The sequence below is a fragment of the Podarcis vaucheri genome, assembly GCF_965113315.1.
Source record: "Podarcis vaucheri genome assembly, chromosome: 2".
NCBI classification, from domain to species: Eukaryota; Metazoa; Chordata; class Lepidosauria; order Squamata; family Lacertidae; genus Podarcis; species Podarcis vaucheri.
Genome location: NC_138760.1, coordinates 112,527,040 through 112,543,922, shown reverse-complemented (window position 1 = coordinate 112,543,922; position 16,883 = coordinate 112,527,040). Strand labels below are relative to the sequence as shown.

Sequence of the window (16,883 nt, the reverse complement as noted above, 5' to 3'; positions counted from 1 at the left end):
CCCATTACCTTCAGTAGCTTAGGGCATCATCAAACTTAAATCTAGCCTTGTTCACACCCAGTGGCGTAGCGTGGGTTGTCAGCACCCGGGGTCAGGCAAGTAATTTGCACCCCCTAACCCGTGGATTTGCGCCCCCTAACCCTAACCCCCAGATGTTGCACCCGGTGCGGCCCGCCCCCCCTGCACCCCCCACGCTACACCACTGTTCACACCCACCACTGACCACAAAAAGCTATCGCTAGTCTAGGCTGTATCAACAGAAGCCGAGTGTCCAGACTGTGGAAAGTGATAATATTCTGCCTTGGTCAGAGCAGCCCTGGAATACTGAGCCCTCCAATTCTTGGGCTCCACAATTTAAGAAGGATGTCAACAAGCTGGAGTGTGCCCAGAGGAGGGCAACGAATAAGATCAAGGGTCTGGAAACCAAGCCTTGCGACGAACGGTTGAAGGAGCTGCGTATGTTTAGCTTGGAAAAGAGGAGACTGAGAGGAGATATGTTAGCCATCTTCAGATTTCTAAAGAGCTGTCACGTAGACGATGGAGCTAGCTTGTTTTCTGCTGCTCTGGGGGTTAGGACCCGAACCAAAAGGGGGTAGGTGGGCAGCTGCCTCCCTCCAAACGAACTAAATCAATACAAAAACTGAGGTTCTGCGTCCACTAACATAAAGCCTGCATTCCCCCCCCCCATAAATCCCACGATGGCCCCATGAGGGTTGCTTTAGTTGAGATTCCTGCAATGCTAGATGACCCGCCAGGTCCCTTCAAACTCTGCAATTCTATTATTCTGTGTCATTTCCTATGTCAGAACAGAAGGCAAGTGAACTTAGTTGAGTGGTTTCACTTTCTTTTGCCACCAGGGGTCCCTGGTTACAAATGATTCTATGAACTAGCAGGTCCACCCACCCTCTTTTTTTGAGATCAGATTTTACAGTTTCAAATGAAGCACAGGTAAATGCACCTGTGTGGCTAATGCTCCAAAGTAGCTGATGTTGTATTTATTTGTGGAAGTGCGATGTCCGAGTCCACGTGTCAGATGACTGATGTTTGAGGGGAGTGTTTCTGTACTCTGCTCCAATAAGTCCTCACGACGAGTGGACTTGTCATGTTGTCCACTGCATAGCTGTCAACTTACAGATTTGAAAATAAGGGACCAGCAGCCAAAGTAAGGGACCTGCAGCCTCACCTGTTCCAGGCACTCCAGTCTTCCTGTCCTCCTGCAATCTGGTCAAACTCATGCTGGTAGCTTCGAGAACACTGTCCAACCAACTTTGTAACCAGAGGTTCAACTGAACAGAATCTGAATCAGCCTATGCAGCCTCAACTTAAGATGGCTCCCCGGCCTGGCTTTGCAGTGCAAAGTTTGCAGCAGCATGTGCAACAAAATGGCGTCCAGCATTCAAAAAACCCCTCAGCTTGCATTAACTAGCCACACACACACAGCCTCCCCCCCTCCCACGAGATCTCCTTTCCTTTCCCCCCACCATGTGCCCCCGCTCCAGACAGACCTTTTCGCCGGCAAGGGTGAGTGGGCCATCGATGACGTATCCATCCGATTCCGATCCGAGCACTCAGCACAGGTATTTTCTGAGCCCCTCTGAGCCAAAGGCAGAAAGCCCAGCCGGCAGCCAAACGAAGCCTCAAGTAAAACCACTGTCACCTCTCCGCTGGGAAGCGCTGAGCAAAGGCGAGCCCCCGGGGAACACAGCCGATTTGATCAGCACAAGGCATGCAAGCTCCACCCCCAGTCATTCTTAGACTTCTTATTGGGTGAGCAACACAGCCAAGCAACACAGTTGGAGCCTCCCTCCTCCCTGGCTGGCAGGGAGGGAGGGAGAGGAGCTGCTTCTTTTGAAATTTAAGGGACATCATTTAAGGGACATTTAAGGGACATCCATCAATAAGGGACAGCAGCGGGACATGGCACTGGAATAAGGGACTGTCCCTTCAAATAAGGGACACTTGACAGCTATGGTCCACTGTAATGTTAAATATGTAAGTCCACCACCATGGGAAACCTTATGTTACAAGAAGCATGTTTTTATATGAATGGTGAAGGCATCCTATTAATATAAGCACACATCATATAAGCACCTTAGATTACACTTTGGAGTGGTCCATTCAACATGAGCAGGAAGTCCTGGTTCAGAATGTGGTCCATTTACTTGCTCATTTCCCCCTCTATATTTTATGTTTAAATTGTGATGGAACCAGGCCTTTTTTTCTTAGAAAAAGAGGTGTTGTTGAACTTTTTTTTTAGGGGTAGCAACCAGCCAAAGTTATAAGCTTGCCATCAAGTATGTGTATATAGACAAATCCATTTTACAGCGTTCTCAAAATGTATGTGGTTCCGCATTTTCTTGCTTTTGGTTACACCAATAACAATAGACTCCATCTTTAAAGAAAACAACTATTAAGAGGTCTGCATTCCCTTACTTTAATTATAGGGTTATTGTTCGGACCACTTCCCCATGCCCTTAGTCTCGTAATATCAGATACTCCAGTATCCGACTGCTAGTATTTCTCCCGGTTATACCTGGTTAACATACAAGCTGTGGTTAACGATGGCTTACCGTTTCCCTCTCTTCCGGTAAGCGTAGATCTTTTTACATAGTTGAATTTTCTCCTCTCCTAGCTAGTGACTTTCCACTTTGTAGTCCAGCAGGGCCCAGAAGGAGTGGCTGCCATTTTTTGATATCATCACTGTCACCCTGGGGCCACCTGAAATGTTGCAGGTTCCCTCCCAGAAACCGTCTTCGCTAAGAGTCAGCCGGCGAGAATTTCCGCATTCGACAGACACCTCATCTACGCCAGGCAGTTTGAGCTTAAATGTCACATCGCGGTTGGCCGGCAAGACCCCGGCAACTGGTGCCACCAGCTCAAAGGCATCCTCCCAGTTGGTATAACTCTGTGGAAAAACCGGCCACAGCACACTCTTGTTTGGGCAGGAGAGGAGGTAGCTGAGGGCGCAGTGACTGTTGCCCGGATCAGATGCTTTCTTTGCCCAGATGTGAAGAGCAAAGGTCCCTGCGTGAGGGAGCTGTATCTTCAACTCAACATGGGCATCTTGGCGAGTGGTCCAGATGTGACGCCTCCGCAAGTCCTCCGACGTGCTGCTGGCCTCAGAGTCCAGGGTGGCAAAGAGATCCAGGTCTCTACTTCGAGTGAAGGTGACAACGCAGCGTCCGTCCTCAGTGTGGACAATCGGACTGGCAGGCGAGGCTCCCAGGATACCCTTCTCCTCCGACTGCCAGCTGGGCCCCACAGGCTGGATGAGCGGTTTGGGCAAGCGGAAGCTCTCGTCCACAGATTGGCACACCAGGGAGTATTCCACCACGTGGCTGTAGTTCTCCTCCTTGCTCCTGGAAGGTTTGGCGAAGATGTCCAAGCTATGAGTCCCCACCTCCTGAGGATACACTTCCAGGGTCATCCCGTTCCTCTGCAGGTTCATGAAGCAGTGTTCGTTTGCCCCGTTGAGCTTGCAGAGGAAGAGCATCGGAGAACGACTCTCAATGAAAACAGTTGCCTTGCCGTTTTCTGTGAAAGAAAAGCAAAGGTTTTTTTGATGTCGACATGTTTTTGTATGCAACAGGAATTGATTTAAAAAGTTGGAAGGGGCAAAAAGTAATGGTTTTTCTGTACTTGTTAATACAGTGGTACCTCAGGTTAAGTACTTAATTCGTTCCGGAGGTCCGTACTTAACCTGAAACTGTTCTTAACCTAAAGCACCACTTTAGCTAATGGGGCCTCCTGCTGCCACCGCGCCACCAGAGCACGATTTCTGTTCTCATCCTGAAGCAAAGTTCTTAACCTGAGGTAATATCTCTGGGTTAGCGGAGTCTGTAATCTGAAGCATATGTAACCTGAAGCGTATTTAAACTGAGGTTCCACTGTATTTCTATTTTAAATCCCCATGAATGGGTTTTCCCCTATGGATTTTCTGCCAACTTGCTGTGAGAAATAGGGTTACACCCATATATGAGTAGACCCATTGAAATTAAAGGTAAAGGGACCCCTGACCATTATGTCCAGTTGTGACCGACTCTGGGGTTGCGGCGCTCATGTTGCTTTATTGGCCGAGGGAGCCGACGTACAGCTTCCGGGTCATGTGGCCAGCATGACTAAGCACCTTCTGGCGAACAAGAGCAGCGCATGGAAATGCTGTTTACCTTCCCGCTGGAGCGGTACCTATTTATCTACTTGCACTTTAACGTGCTTTCGAACTGCTAGGTTGGCAGGAGCAGGGACTGAGCAACGGGAGCTCACCCAGTCGCGGGGATTCGAACCATCGACCTTCTGATCGGCAAGTGCTAGGCTAATAACCCACAGCGCCACCCTTGTAGATGGGAAACAGGCAATCTGTTCTTCCCTCACTGACCCGTCATTGAGCAACTAACAACCTGTAGGTTGTTTCTCCCCTCAGGCTTTACTTCATCTTGATTGTTATTTTTAATTAACCTCACAACTCCATGAAGGCCACAGAATGGCCTTGTTTGCCAGGAGTAATATAATGAACAGGGATAATCAAAACAGACCAAGGACACTCCATCTGCCTCATAATTCATCTGTACCCAACAATTCCGAGAAAGATAACAGATCTCCTGAGCCTCCTTCACATCTTGGAAGACCCACTGAGTTCTGGTTCTGCTTGATTGGGGGTGAGGAACTTGTGTGGCCTTCTTGCTGTTGTGGGACTCCAACTAGCACGACCAATTGGCAGTGATGATGGGGGTTGTAGTCTAGCAACCTCAGGTTCCCCATTCCTGCTTTACAGCGCAGTAGCATCTTAAAAGGACATGAGACTCATTGTCAGCGTAACTGTGACTGCCAAAAGCAACAAGACGGATGCTTCTGATTGACTTTACCTGTTTCGATGACTGACGTTGCCGTGGATGTGCCTGTCAGTCCTACTGAATAAAAGGCAGACTTATACCACACGTTACGTTCAAACTGCTGCAGTGATAATGTCCGTTTCAGAAGCTGCCAGCTGTGGTCTTCTGGGAAGTGATCGTTAATAAACAGAGCAGGATGGGTAAGGAAGTAAAACTCATTGTACCTACAGAAGGAGGAAGCGCAATTGTGCAGTCTTTCGTGAAATCTCAGCACCAGGGTCAAACAGAGAAAGCTATCTAAAAATGATTGTGGAATACTTCTAGGCCTTGTTCAGATATGAATTGAAACCATAGCTTAGCATGTGGGGAATGAAACATAGCAAGCCTCGTTCCAACTGCCTCCCCCACAGCCACACATGTGAACAGTTTGGAAACCAGATCCTTGAATAGACACAGCCTGTTTTGTCACCCAAATCTGTGCCAGTGTGGCATAGTGGTTAAGAGCGGTGGACTCGTAATGTGGGGAACCGGGTTTGCGTCTCCGCTCCTCCACATGCAGCTGCTGGGTGTCCTTGGGCTAGTCACACTTCTCTGAAGTCTCTCAGCCCCACTCACCTCACAGAGTGTTTGTTGTGGGGGAGGAAGGGAAAGGAGAATGTGAGCCACTTTGAGACTCCTTAGGGTAGTGATAAAGCGGGATATCAAATCCAAACTCTTCTTCTTCTTCCTCTTCTTAATGACAACAATGCTTTATTTGACAAGCATGTCCATAGTTAACACTAGCCACTGTTTCGGAACTGGATGATCTACTCATCCAGCCTTCCCCAGTCTGATTCCCTCCACGTTTGACTGAACTCTATGACCCATCAACCACAGCCAATGTGGCCCAATGTCCGGGACCGTGCTGCGGAGGGCTTCACTGAGAGGAATGGGACAGCCTCCCCCGCCCAGTGGCGTAGCGTGGGGGGTGCAGGGGGGCCGGCCGCACTGGGTGCAACATCTGGGGGGGGGGCCGCGCTCGCACTCGCAGCTCTCTGCCCCACGGGTTAGGGGGCGCAAATTACTTGCCTTGCCCCGGGTGCTGACAACCCACGCTACGCCACTGCCCCTGCCCCCGCCCCCGCCCCCTGCTCCTGCTCAGGATCCTGAATCTTCTTAGGAGCAGTGGAGCAGTATAGATTTGGAACAGTGGTTTGCAGAGGGACATAGTTCAGAAGACCGAAGTTGGGAAGAACTGGGTGGTGAACAGGTGGGAGAGAGAGAGTGAACAGACTCCATTTCGCGGGAAAGCATCCATCCACGCAGCCCAAGGTCAAGGGGAGCAGATAAGGTTGCGGCACGGAAAGCACAGTGGTTGCGAGATCAGGTTGCAAGATGCAGAAGTGAAGTGGGCGACTAGGGAGGAAGTGGGTGGAACCCTTAATTGGGAGCACCTTCATTCCTAGAAATTGATTCTTTGTTCTCTGGCTATGATCATTAAAAATCCGGTAAGGGACTCCTTTCGCTTTGTTTTGCTTATCTGCTGCCAAAGGGCGGGAGGGTGGGAGGAAGCTGAGTCCCTGAAGCCTGAGACCCAATAGTTAGTGACGATGGGAGTGGTAGTCTAAAACCGTTGGAGGGCACCAGGTAGAAAAAGGCTGCTGTGTTGCAATGACCCAGCCTCCAGGATCCCCAAATCCTACACATGTAGGATAAGCATAATACTCTAGAACAGCCTTCCTCAACCTGTGGTTCCCCAGATGATGTTGAACTACAACTCCCATCACCCCTAGCTAGCAAGGCCAGAGCTCAGGGATGATGGGAGTTGTAGTCCAACAACATCTGGGGACCCACAGGTTGAGAACTGCTGTTCTAGAACCTATTAATTGTCCCACCACTACCACAACACTCCATGCTGATGCCCTGTGGCTATCATATATTCACCCATTCTGACTTGTGGTCCAAGCGAACCAAACAAAAATCTGAAAACAAAGGAAGTTCACTATACCCTCGTTGTGTCCCATACTCTGACTGGGCTTTCTGTCGCCTAACAACATACCTGAAAGTGAACTTGCTACAAGAGTCATCCACACAGCCGCTGCCCCACGTGTTGTCTAAAAGATGCCACCTTCCCTCAAGATAAACAGCGTTCCAGACATGATTAGTCTTCCCCTCAAATACTTTTCCTGGTTTGTATTGGAACCCTTTGGCAAAGCCGGACAACTGCTTGCATTGTATCCCTGCAAGACTGAGGGGGAAAGAAAAGGATTCAGGAACACCATTGTGAACAAGGCACTGTGGTTGCAATCAATGCTTTTTTTTATTAGAATGGGCATCCTTCATTTTGCTCTGTTTTCAGGGTGAAGCCAAACCACATCTGGCATTTTAGGCTTTTTCCTATATTGTCCAATCTTGCCTCTTAAGGATGTGCAATTTGGGATTTTGATGGAGGAAACAGAAGTATGCTAAATGCCACCTGTGGACTACTACTTTATTCTGAAGAAATGCCAGGCTGCCTCATTTAACTGCGTATTACAGGTTTGGGGAATCTTTGGTCCTCCAGATGTTGCTGAACTACAACTCCCATCATTCCTGGTGGTTGGCCAAGCTTGCTAAGGCTGATGGGAGATGTAGCTGAACAACATCTGGAAGGCCCAAGATCCCCCAGTCCTGCATGACAGTTTTGTATGTTGCACTGGTACAAAAATTGTTTTTAGGAGCCAATTGTTTTGGGGGGACAGGAGGTGGGCAGGTGTGGAGGACTCTCTGGTCCTGAATGGGGTAACTGTGCCCCTGAAGGACCAGGTGTGCAGCCTGGGAGTCATTCTGGACTCACAGCTGTCCATGAAGGCACAGGTCAATTCTGTGTCCAGGGCAGCTGTTTATCAGCTCCATCTGGTACGCAGGCTAAGACTCTACCTGCCCGCGGACTGTCTTGCCAGCGTGGTGCATGCTCTAGTTCTCTCCTGCTTGGACTACTGCAATGCGCTCTATGTGGGGCTACCTTTGAATGTGACCCAGAAACTACAAATAATCCAGAATGCGGGAGCTAGACTGGTGACTGGGAGCGGCCGCCAAGACCACATAACACCGGTTTTGAAAGTCCTACACTGGCTCCCAGTACATTTCTGAGCACAATTCAAAGTGTTGGTGCTGACCTTTAAAGCCCTAAACGGCCTCGGTCCAGTATACCTGAAGGAGCGTGTCCACCCCCATCATTCTACCTGGACACTGAGGTCCAGTGCCGAGGGCCTTCTGGCGGTTCCCTCACTGCAAGAAGCCAAGTTACAGGGAACCAGGCAGATGGCCTTCTTGGTAGTGGCACCCGCCCTGTGGAACACCCTCCCATCAGATGTCAAAGAGAACAACAACTACCAGACTTTTAGAAGACATCTGAAGGCAGCCCTGTTCAGGGAAGCTTTTAATGTTTAATAGACTATTGTATTTTAATATTGTGTTGGAAGCTGCCCAGAGTGGCTGGGGAAACCCAGCCAGATGGGCGGGGTATAAATATTGATGGGCGGGGTTTTTAATTATTATTATTATTATTCGGACAGCCTGAGAATCTCAGCTTGCATGTTGAAGAGAGAGAGGGAATGGAATCTAGCACAAGCTTTCAAGGCAGCACAGAAGGGCTTTAAAAGGTACAAGAAGTGTTTGTTGAAGGAAGCATGGTGGGGAGGGGCCAAGCATGATTTCCAGTGACTGTAGCGGGACTCAAGTTTGTCTCCATAATGATATGTTGAAAGTCGCCTGTATAGAGCAGGTGTGGGGGACGTGTGGCTCTCCAGCTCTCTGGGGCCCAATAGAAATTACCTGCACATTTCTTCAAAGAGGCCAGCATATCCCCCACAAGCGCTTTTTCCCGACTGAAGAGCATCAGTTGCCTCAGAAGGCACCTTGTTATGGTATCCTTCCACATCATATTCTGGAGGAATAAAGACATTTATGGACAGTCACCTCAAAGTCTGCAATGCACAACCAATAAAGGACTGCAGCAACCTCACCTACACCAGAAACTTTTAGCAGAAGATACGAGTAACTAATCAGTTCAATTAGGGGTATCTGCGGATGGTGCTGTGGGTTAAACCACAGAGCCTAGGGCTTGCCGATCAGAAGGTCGGCGGTTCAAATACCTGTGACGGGGTGAGCTCCCGTTGCTCGATCCCAGCTCCTGCCAACCTAGCAGTTCGAAAGCACATCAAAGTGCAAGTAGTTAAATAGGTACCACTCTGGCGGGAAGGTAAACGGCATTTCTGTGCACTGCTCTGGTTCGTCAGAAGCGGCTTAGTCATCCTGGCCACATGACCCGGAAGCTGTACGCCGGCTCCCTCGGCCAATACAGTGGTACCTCAGGTTACATACGCTTCAGGTTACAGACTCTGCTAACCCAGAAATATTACCTCGGGTTAAGAACTTTGCTTCAGGATGAGAACAGGAATCGTGCTCCCACGGCGCAGTGGCAGCAGGAGGCCCCATTAGCTAAAGTGGTGCTTCAGGTTAAGAACAGTTTCAGATTATGAACAGACCTCCGAAACAAATTAAGTACTTAACCTGAGGTACCACTGTAAAGCGAGTTGAGCACTGCAACCCTAGAGTCGGCCACGACTGGACCTAATGGCCAGGGGTCCCCTTACCTTTACTATTTCGTTCACAAAACAACAGTTAATCACCTTCAAAGGCTCTGCTTTAATCCAATGCTATATAAAGGAGCTTTCCTATAACCCCACTAGAAGAGTTGTTCTGTTGTCTGGAGGGATCGCCTACCTATATGATGGCACGTCCACATCCAAATGGCTCGGACTTTCTCCAGGTCACTGTGGGCTTTTTGGAGCAAGACATTCACCAGTTTTTTCACGTTGTTCTTGACATTCACCTGTTTCAGGAAAGGTAAATACTGTAGAAGATAACATGGAGGAGCAGTACCCAGTTCCTTTCTGCTGTCTAAAGAAAACTTAGGGTGCCTGCCATCCTACATGCACTAAAAAGAGTCTTGCAGAACTCAATGGAGCTTACTTCTGCGTAAAACTGCTCAGGAATACACAGTTAGCTGAATAAGTGTATGCATCCTATTTGATCAATCTATCAAATTTTATCCCCGAGTAAAATTGTTCTGAAGGATGAAGCATGCTTAGCCTTTCTTTTTTCTTTACACAGGCATGCTATTTCCACAATCTTCAGCTGTGAGCCAAATCCCCTTTGTGTAAGGCTTGGGGTGGATTTTGAATCATAATGGTTCCCACTGTGAACTTCCATGTGGACAGAAGAAGTTGCTTCCTATAAGGAGAGGACACTTGAAGGTACTGTCATAGAATCATAGAATTGTAGAGTTGGAATGGATCCTTAGGGTCCAATTCCAAATCCACTTAAAAAAAAAAAAACCTCTCAGCATCCTAGAAGATTCTTTACAGGACTATTATTCTGTGTGGATCATATCGCCATAAGAGACAGTATACCGTTGATGCATGGTCATCCAGTTCCTTAAACTGCGTCAAGTCCATTGGTATTGACTTCAGGCTGGATTTATCCCATGGGTAATCTGGGAACAAACATGGAAAAGTCATTCTAGAACCAGCGTAAGTTCAGCAGAATAAGGCAAGAAGAGAAATGGAGGAGGACCTACAATGGGACTGAAATGGCCGAACTGCAGCAAATTTAAAAGGCCACAGATATCGGGCATTTTCTACTCCCCAAGTAAAACCCAGAGTGGAGGTTTTTACACATTTACCAGTGTTTCTCTGCTAACATGGCCATAGAGAAAGAGAACCAGTGAGACAGCGCTGGAGCAGATTTTGATCTGCCGTCACACAAGACAATTTTAGACGATTCTATTTCTTGGACCGTAGTTGACAAATATGGTGAACGGAATAGCAAGCTTTGCACTGTGGCGATCACACAGGGCCCCCGGACGTTTCACTGTCCATTGATCCCTGTGCCACCACTTTATTTCTCACTGCCACCACCCAGGCCTTACCTGGTACAATACTGAGTCCAGTCAGGGTTAAATTGGAACATAAACTTCTGTTTATTTATTGCAGTTTAACAAGCGTGTGGTTTCATAAACGGTATCGGTCAATTACAATCATGGGCTGCCTACCCAGACCTATAACTTCCTCTACCTGCCCTCCCTCACTAAACCACCTCTCAGATATTTACTTGTCTTCCTAGCCCTTAACTCAGCTTATTTCGCTACCCTAACTCAACCTACCCACAGACTCTATCCCAATTCACTCCCACTCCAACCAACCACCCAACTCCCAACGAACTCCCTTCGCCCCTTCCAGAGCTGGTTTTATAGTCCCTCTGACTCCACCCCCCGGGTTCTGATTGGGTAACTTGTTTAACTATTTCACCTCCAGCACTCTCATATGTTAACGTCACATGCACCTCCCACTGGAACAATTGGTACCTCCTTAGGGAAGTCCTCTTTACACTGAAGCCTCCGGTTTTGCACACGGGCTGGTTCAGATGATGGACAAAGTGTACCGGCCAATCCACCCACTTGCCCCCCCCATATATATATTTATTTATACCCCGCCCATCTCATTCCATTTACAGACGCTAAACATCACTGTAGCAGTCAAGTACAACATTTCCTGTTTGCCCAGAGTGGACACACAGGGGGATGTTACTCCAGCCAGGAGGACTTCCTGTCACACCTGGTCTGGAGCATCCTCCCCCTGCGTGTGACCAGGTAGATGGGCGTGACCCTGGCAGACCCTTTAAAGGGGCTAGTCACGCAGCCATCTTCTGTTGACTCTCTTGTTGCTCTCTTTTTGCCATTTCTTCTCTTGATGCTGTTCTCTTGGTGCTTTTGCTGTCTGCTGGCTCTTAGCCAGCAGCACATGGGCTCAATCCCCATATGGGATGAACTCACACACTCTTCTGTAACTACAAGCTAAAGCCTGCCTTCAGGATCATACTGTGAACTGAATGTAAGTAAACTTCTTATCATTACTTTTAAAGAAGACTGTTGTGTCCTTATTGTTTTAAGAGGGAATAAAGGGCAATTCACCAGGAATAACCTGATCTGGACAAGCCAGACTGGATTGCTTAACTCAAGAAATTTGAACGAATCTACCAACTAGCTTCCTGAAATACACAGAGGAATGTACTCTGTGACCAGCTCACTAGCGTGAGGGAGGACAATATTTACCGTACTTTTCCTTGTATAAGACTGTTTTTTTCTTTAAAAATCATGCTAAAAATTTGGGGCCATCTTACACTTGGGTAGTGCATAGGGTGGACGTTTGATTGGTTGCTGCTGCAGCTGTCAGTGGCTATTGTGCGTGTTATTGGTTGCTGTTTCAGTGGGTGGTGTTGATTGGCTGACGCTCTGGCAGTTGGGCGGGCAATTGGCAGCTTCTGCCCACGATGGGACAGACGGGCGGTTGAGCGATTTTTGACAAACCCCCCCAATAAAAGCTCAACAACTCTGTGCCATCTCCCCCCATTTTCTTAAATTAGAGTCCCCCAAAATAGGGGGCTTCTAATACATGGGGGCATCTTATAGACGGAAAAGTACGGTAATCAATATATCCTCTCCTACTATCGACAACATTCCCACACAGGCCAACGGAGAAGGTGCAAAGCAGGCTGCGTAGCATGCAGAGATCTGCCCTCTGATCCGTCACTGCCTGCCCCCTTTTTCCTGGTGAGCATCTGGTGCCAGACCATGCCCCCCTCCCACTCTGCCTAAATATAGGGCCAGTCCTGGAGGCAAGGGTGCAGTGCAGCTAATATTTACCATGCACGCCATGTTCCCAGAATATCTCATGACGTGTGTATGGTGGATGCACACATGGGCACATGCTTTCTCTACTATGATACACAGGAGGTGTGGGGATGTTTGGCCCTCCAGAAGCTGCTGAACTACAACTCCCATCATCCTTTGCCACTGGCCATGCTTGCAGGGCTGGATGGGAGTTGCCATCCATCAACATCTGGAGGGCGAAAGGTTCCCTATGGTTGAGATACAGGTCCGTAGTCATATATAACAAATAATTTGCATTTACCATACAGATCTTGTCTCTGAGACAGCGTTGATCCTTGTTCTCCATCATCCTGATAACCTATGAAATTGATATTGTTGGGGTGAGACAATACAGTCATACCTCATGTTACGTTTACTTTATGTTATGTTCTTTCAGGTTACGTCCCGCGGCAACCCAGAAGTACCAGAAAGGGTTACTTCCGGCTTTCACCCCTCCCACATGTGCAGAAGCGCTAAATCGTGCTTTGCGCATGCGCACAAGCGCCAGATCGCACTGCGCACCTGCACAGATACGGCGCTTCAGGTTGCGCTCTTTTCATGTTGCGAACGGGCCTCCGGAACGGATCCTGTTCACAACCAGAGGTACCACTGTATCGTTATGAGTTGGGGGGAGCTAGATCCCCCAAATATGTTACGCTTTATTAAAAGCTAGAATTAATCAAGGTTTGATTAAACTTTGCCAAACATGGAACCCACCTGGATTTAGTTAGGCTAGTAAGCCAAGCCACCTCTGAGCAGAGCTAGCAGGGGACAAAGGCCACGATGTCCAACTAGGAAACCATTATAGGGCAAATGTGGCAGGCCAAGGGGACTGAGTGTTAGTGGGCAGAGGGAAAGGCAAGGCTTAGGGTTACAGCTTTGAATGTCGTAGGCTGGGAGGAGGTTCACAGAGAGAAGCAGAATGAGGGGCAGAAGTCCAAGTGAGCTGGGGACGACAGGCTGAAACAAAGAGAGGCAGAGGAGGGGTTTTTGCTGCCCTTTGAATCCAATCCTGATAGGATGTGAATGCTCCATAATCCCTCCATTTAGGTGCAAGTTGTACAGTGGTGCCTCGCAAGACAAAAAGAATCCGTTCTGTGATTCTCTTCATCTAGCGTTTTTTTTCATCTTGCGAAGCAAGCCCATTGACGGATTAGTGGATTAGTGCTATTAGCGCTATTAGCGGCTTTTACCTGCTTATCGGATCAGCTGATAAGCGGCTTAGCGGCTTAGAAAAGGGGGGGACCTGCAGGAACTCGCAAGACATTTTCGTCTTGTGAAGCAAGCCCATAGGAGATTCGTTTTGTGAAGCACCTCCAAAACGGAAAACTCTTTCATCTAGCGCAGGGGTCTGCAACCTGCGGCTCGGGAGCCGCATGTGGCTCTTTTACACCTTTGCCGCGGCTCCGGAGCGGATACTAGTGAGGGGAGGAGGCGCATTGTGCGCCCCGAAACTCCCCACTGTGGCGGGCGCTGTACTGGCTGTGACGTCGCATGGGGGCGGTGCGTGCATTAGTCACGCACTGTCCCAACGTCACCTTCCCGGTTTTGCGGCTCCCAGTTTTTTTTCCCTTCGGAAAAAGGGTCCAAGTGGCTCTTTTTGTCTTAAAGGTTGCAGACCCCTGGCGAGTTTTCCGTCTTGCGAGGCATTCGTCTTGCGGGGCACCACTGTATATAGGTGCAAATAAACCATATATCATAAAGACACCAGTCTTTGTTGGGGCTCATTGTCCCCAAAGAAAACACAGACCCGGGTGACCATGCCTGCAACCCCTAAAATATTGCACCACTCATGGAGATTGGGGTGGCAGGTGTCAATATGTACATTAAAAACATATATTGCAACTCCCATCATCTCTGACCATGGGCCATGCTTGCTGGGGCTGCTGGAAATTCAACAGCTAAACTGAAAGCACTGCTTTCTCTCATCCTGGTGCTGGTCTTTAGACTGCTGGTCTTCTCTATTAAATATATATATATATATATATATATTAAGATTTTCTTGGTTTACAAAAGTACGTGCATTGTCACTTTTTTCAGGTTGTAAATTATTTTCTACAGATTACATTTGATATGAGACATTAGTGTTGTATTCAGTATAAGGTCGGGGAAGAAGTGGGGGCAGAGGAGGGGTGGTGTGATGAAGATTGTCGGTCTTTTATGGCTCCTTTAATAATAATAATGATTTAATATTTATACCCCGCCCGTCTGGCTGGGTTTCCCCACCACTCTGGGCAGCTCTCAACAGAATATTAAACATCAAACATTAAAACATCCCCAAACTTTAGATATAAAAAGAGAAATTGGGGCAGTTGCGGGGGGGGGGGGAGCAACGGACTGAGCATCATCATGTCGTAGACTGAATCTCCATCCCAGTACAATGGTACCTCGGGTTACAGCCGCTTCAGGTTACAGCCGCTTCAGGTTACAGACTCCACTAACCCAGAAGTAGTACTTCAGGTTAAGAACTTTACCTCAGGATGAGAAAAGAAATTGCGTGGCGGCGACAGCAGGAGGCCCCATTAACTAAAGTGGTACCTCAGGTTAAGAACAGTTTCAGGTTAAGAACGGACGAATTAAGTTCTTAACCTAAGGTACCACTGTATAAGGCAGCCTCCTATGCTGTTCTCGTTTGCCCGCAACGCTTTAGTCCAAAATTGTGCCTTGGGCTCATCTACAACCGCTGTGCCTATCCCAAATGTATGGCCATACGGAGGAGGCCTTACCTTCATTGTCCTGCCTCATCCGGTGGGGAAATATCTGGAGTCCTGCAGCGCCAGGAACATACACGCACAGAGAACGAGTTACTGAAGAATCCATAGGAACACAAAGTCATAGGACCAGAGGGTGGGGGTAGCCTAGATGTCATATTCGGGTCCTTTCCATGCCTGTAGTTTTATATCTCTAAGGTGACATTCTAAAGAAAGGGAGGCAGCTAGCAAGTCTCTTGGTCAAGCTCATGGCTGTGAAGCATTTCTGAGCAGGTCTAAAAAGCACAGGTGACTACTTGCTGCAGATGCTCAGGGGACCAGCCTTCCCTCCCCCTCCCCTGGCTGGAGGTGATGTCATCAGTGAGTGTAAGAGAACAATAGACTTGGGGCAGTCTCATCTAGAGCAGGGAAAACACAGAGGCCCTCTGGGACAGTTCCAAAGCTGGGGATCCCCCTTGAAACCCAACGGGAGAACAAGACCTGTGGGAGTGTTAATGAGGTGAGCTCTTCCATCTTATACTCAATCTACATATATGTAACTAAAACCATGGGGCAGTATCTCAGGTGGGGGACAGGTCATGTTCCTTCTGGGGCTCTTCCTGCCTACGTGTAGACCCTTATGTTTGTCCCTACTAAAATTCACCTTGTTATTTTGGGCCCAGGTCTCCAATCCATTAAGGTCATCTTGAATCCTCATTCTGTCTTCTGCGGCATTGACTACCCATCCCAGTTTGGTGTCATCTGCTGATCTGATAAGCACCCCCTCAATAAAAGCTGCCGTTTATAAATTTGTTGCTATTTCCTTCCCTTCAAGTAAGGCTAGAACTTGTTTATGTGGCCAAACTTATTTATTATTTATTTAGAGCATTTCTTTCTTATTTATGGTATTTATTTATACCCTGGCCTTTTTCCCTGACTGGACTCAAGCCTCTTGTACCCTGCTCTTCAATAAAAAAAGGCTCCCAGAACAGATTGTTGTTGTTGTTGTTTAATCATTTAGTCGTGTCCGACTCTTCGTGACCCCATGGACCAGAGCACGCCAGGCACTCCTGTCTTCCACTGCCTCCTGCAGTTTGGTCAAACTCATGTTCGTAGCTTCGAGAACACTGTCCAACCATCTTGTCCTCTGTCTTCCCCTTCTCCTTGTGCCCTCCATCTTTCCCAACATCAGGGTCTTTTCCAGGGAGTCTTCTCTTCTCATGATGTGGCCAAAGTCTTGGAGCCTCAGCTTCACGATCTGTCCTTCCAGTGAGCACTCAGGGCTGATTTCCTTCAGAATGGATAGGTTTGATCTTCTTGTAGTCCATGGGACTCTCCAGAGTCTCCTCCAGCACCATAATTCAAAAGCATAAATTCTTCAGCGATCAGCCTTCTTTATGGTCCAGCTCTCACTTCCATACATCACTACTGGGAAAACCATAGCTTTAACTATACGGACCTTTGTTGGCAAGGTGATGTCTCTGCTTTTTAAGATGCTGTCTAGGTTTGTCACTGCTTTTCTCCCAAGAAGAACAGATTACATACAATCCAAACAAGACAATCACTATCCATGGGCTTACAATCTTTTTTAAAAAATAAAAAAACACCCAAGGGAAAATGGACAGTGAGGGA

The 16,883-nt window shown here is 48.1% G+C and overlaps 1 protein-coding gene and 1 long non-coding RNA gene across 2 annotated transcripts; one reads left to right on the top strand and one right to left on the bottom strand.

Annotated features, from left to right (window-relative positions):
* Nucleotides 1–2,420: 2,420 nt before the first annotated feature.
* Nucleotides 2,421–15,591, bottom strand: LOC309524821 (kyphoscoliosis peptidase-like). The gene is made up of 8 exons (XM_082209912.1): nucleotides 15,288–15,591; nucleotides 12,824–12,880; nucleotides 10,265–10,347; nucleotides 9,576–9,684; nucleotides 8,625–8,736; nucleotides 6,868–7,056; nucleotides 4,863–5,053; nucleotides 2,421–3,534 (listed from the first exon to the last, which is right to left on the bottom strand). Exons 1-8 carry the CDS (start codon nucleotides 15,379–15,381, stop codon nucleotides 2,633–2,635), a joined length of 1,737 nt encoding a protein of 578 aa, XP_082066038.1. The 5' UTR covers nucleotides 15,382–15,591; the 3' UTR covers nucleotides 2,421–2,632.
* Nucleotides 15,592–15,644: 53 nt separating this feature from the next.
* LOC309525427 lies at nucleotides 15,645–16,085 on the top strand. The gene is made up of 2 exons (XR_014216269.1): nucleotides 15,645–15,771; nucleotides 15,935–16,085. It is a non-coding gene; the product is annotated as an uncharacterized lncRNA (long non-coding RNA).
* Nucleotides 16,086–16,883: the final 798 nt, after the last annotated feature.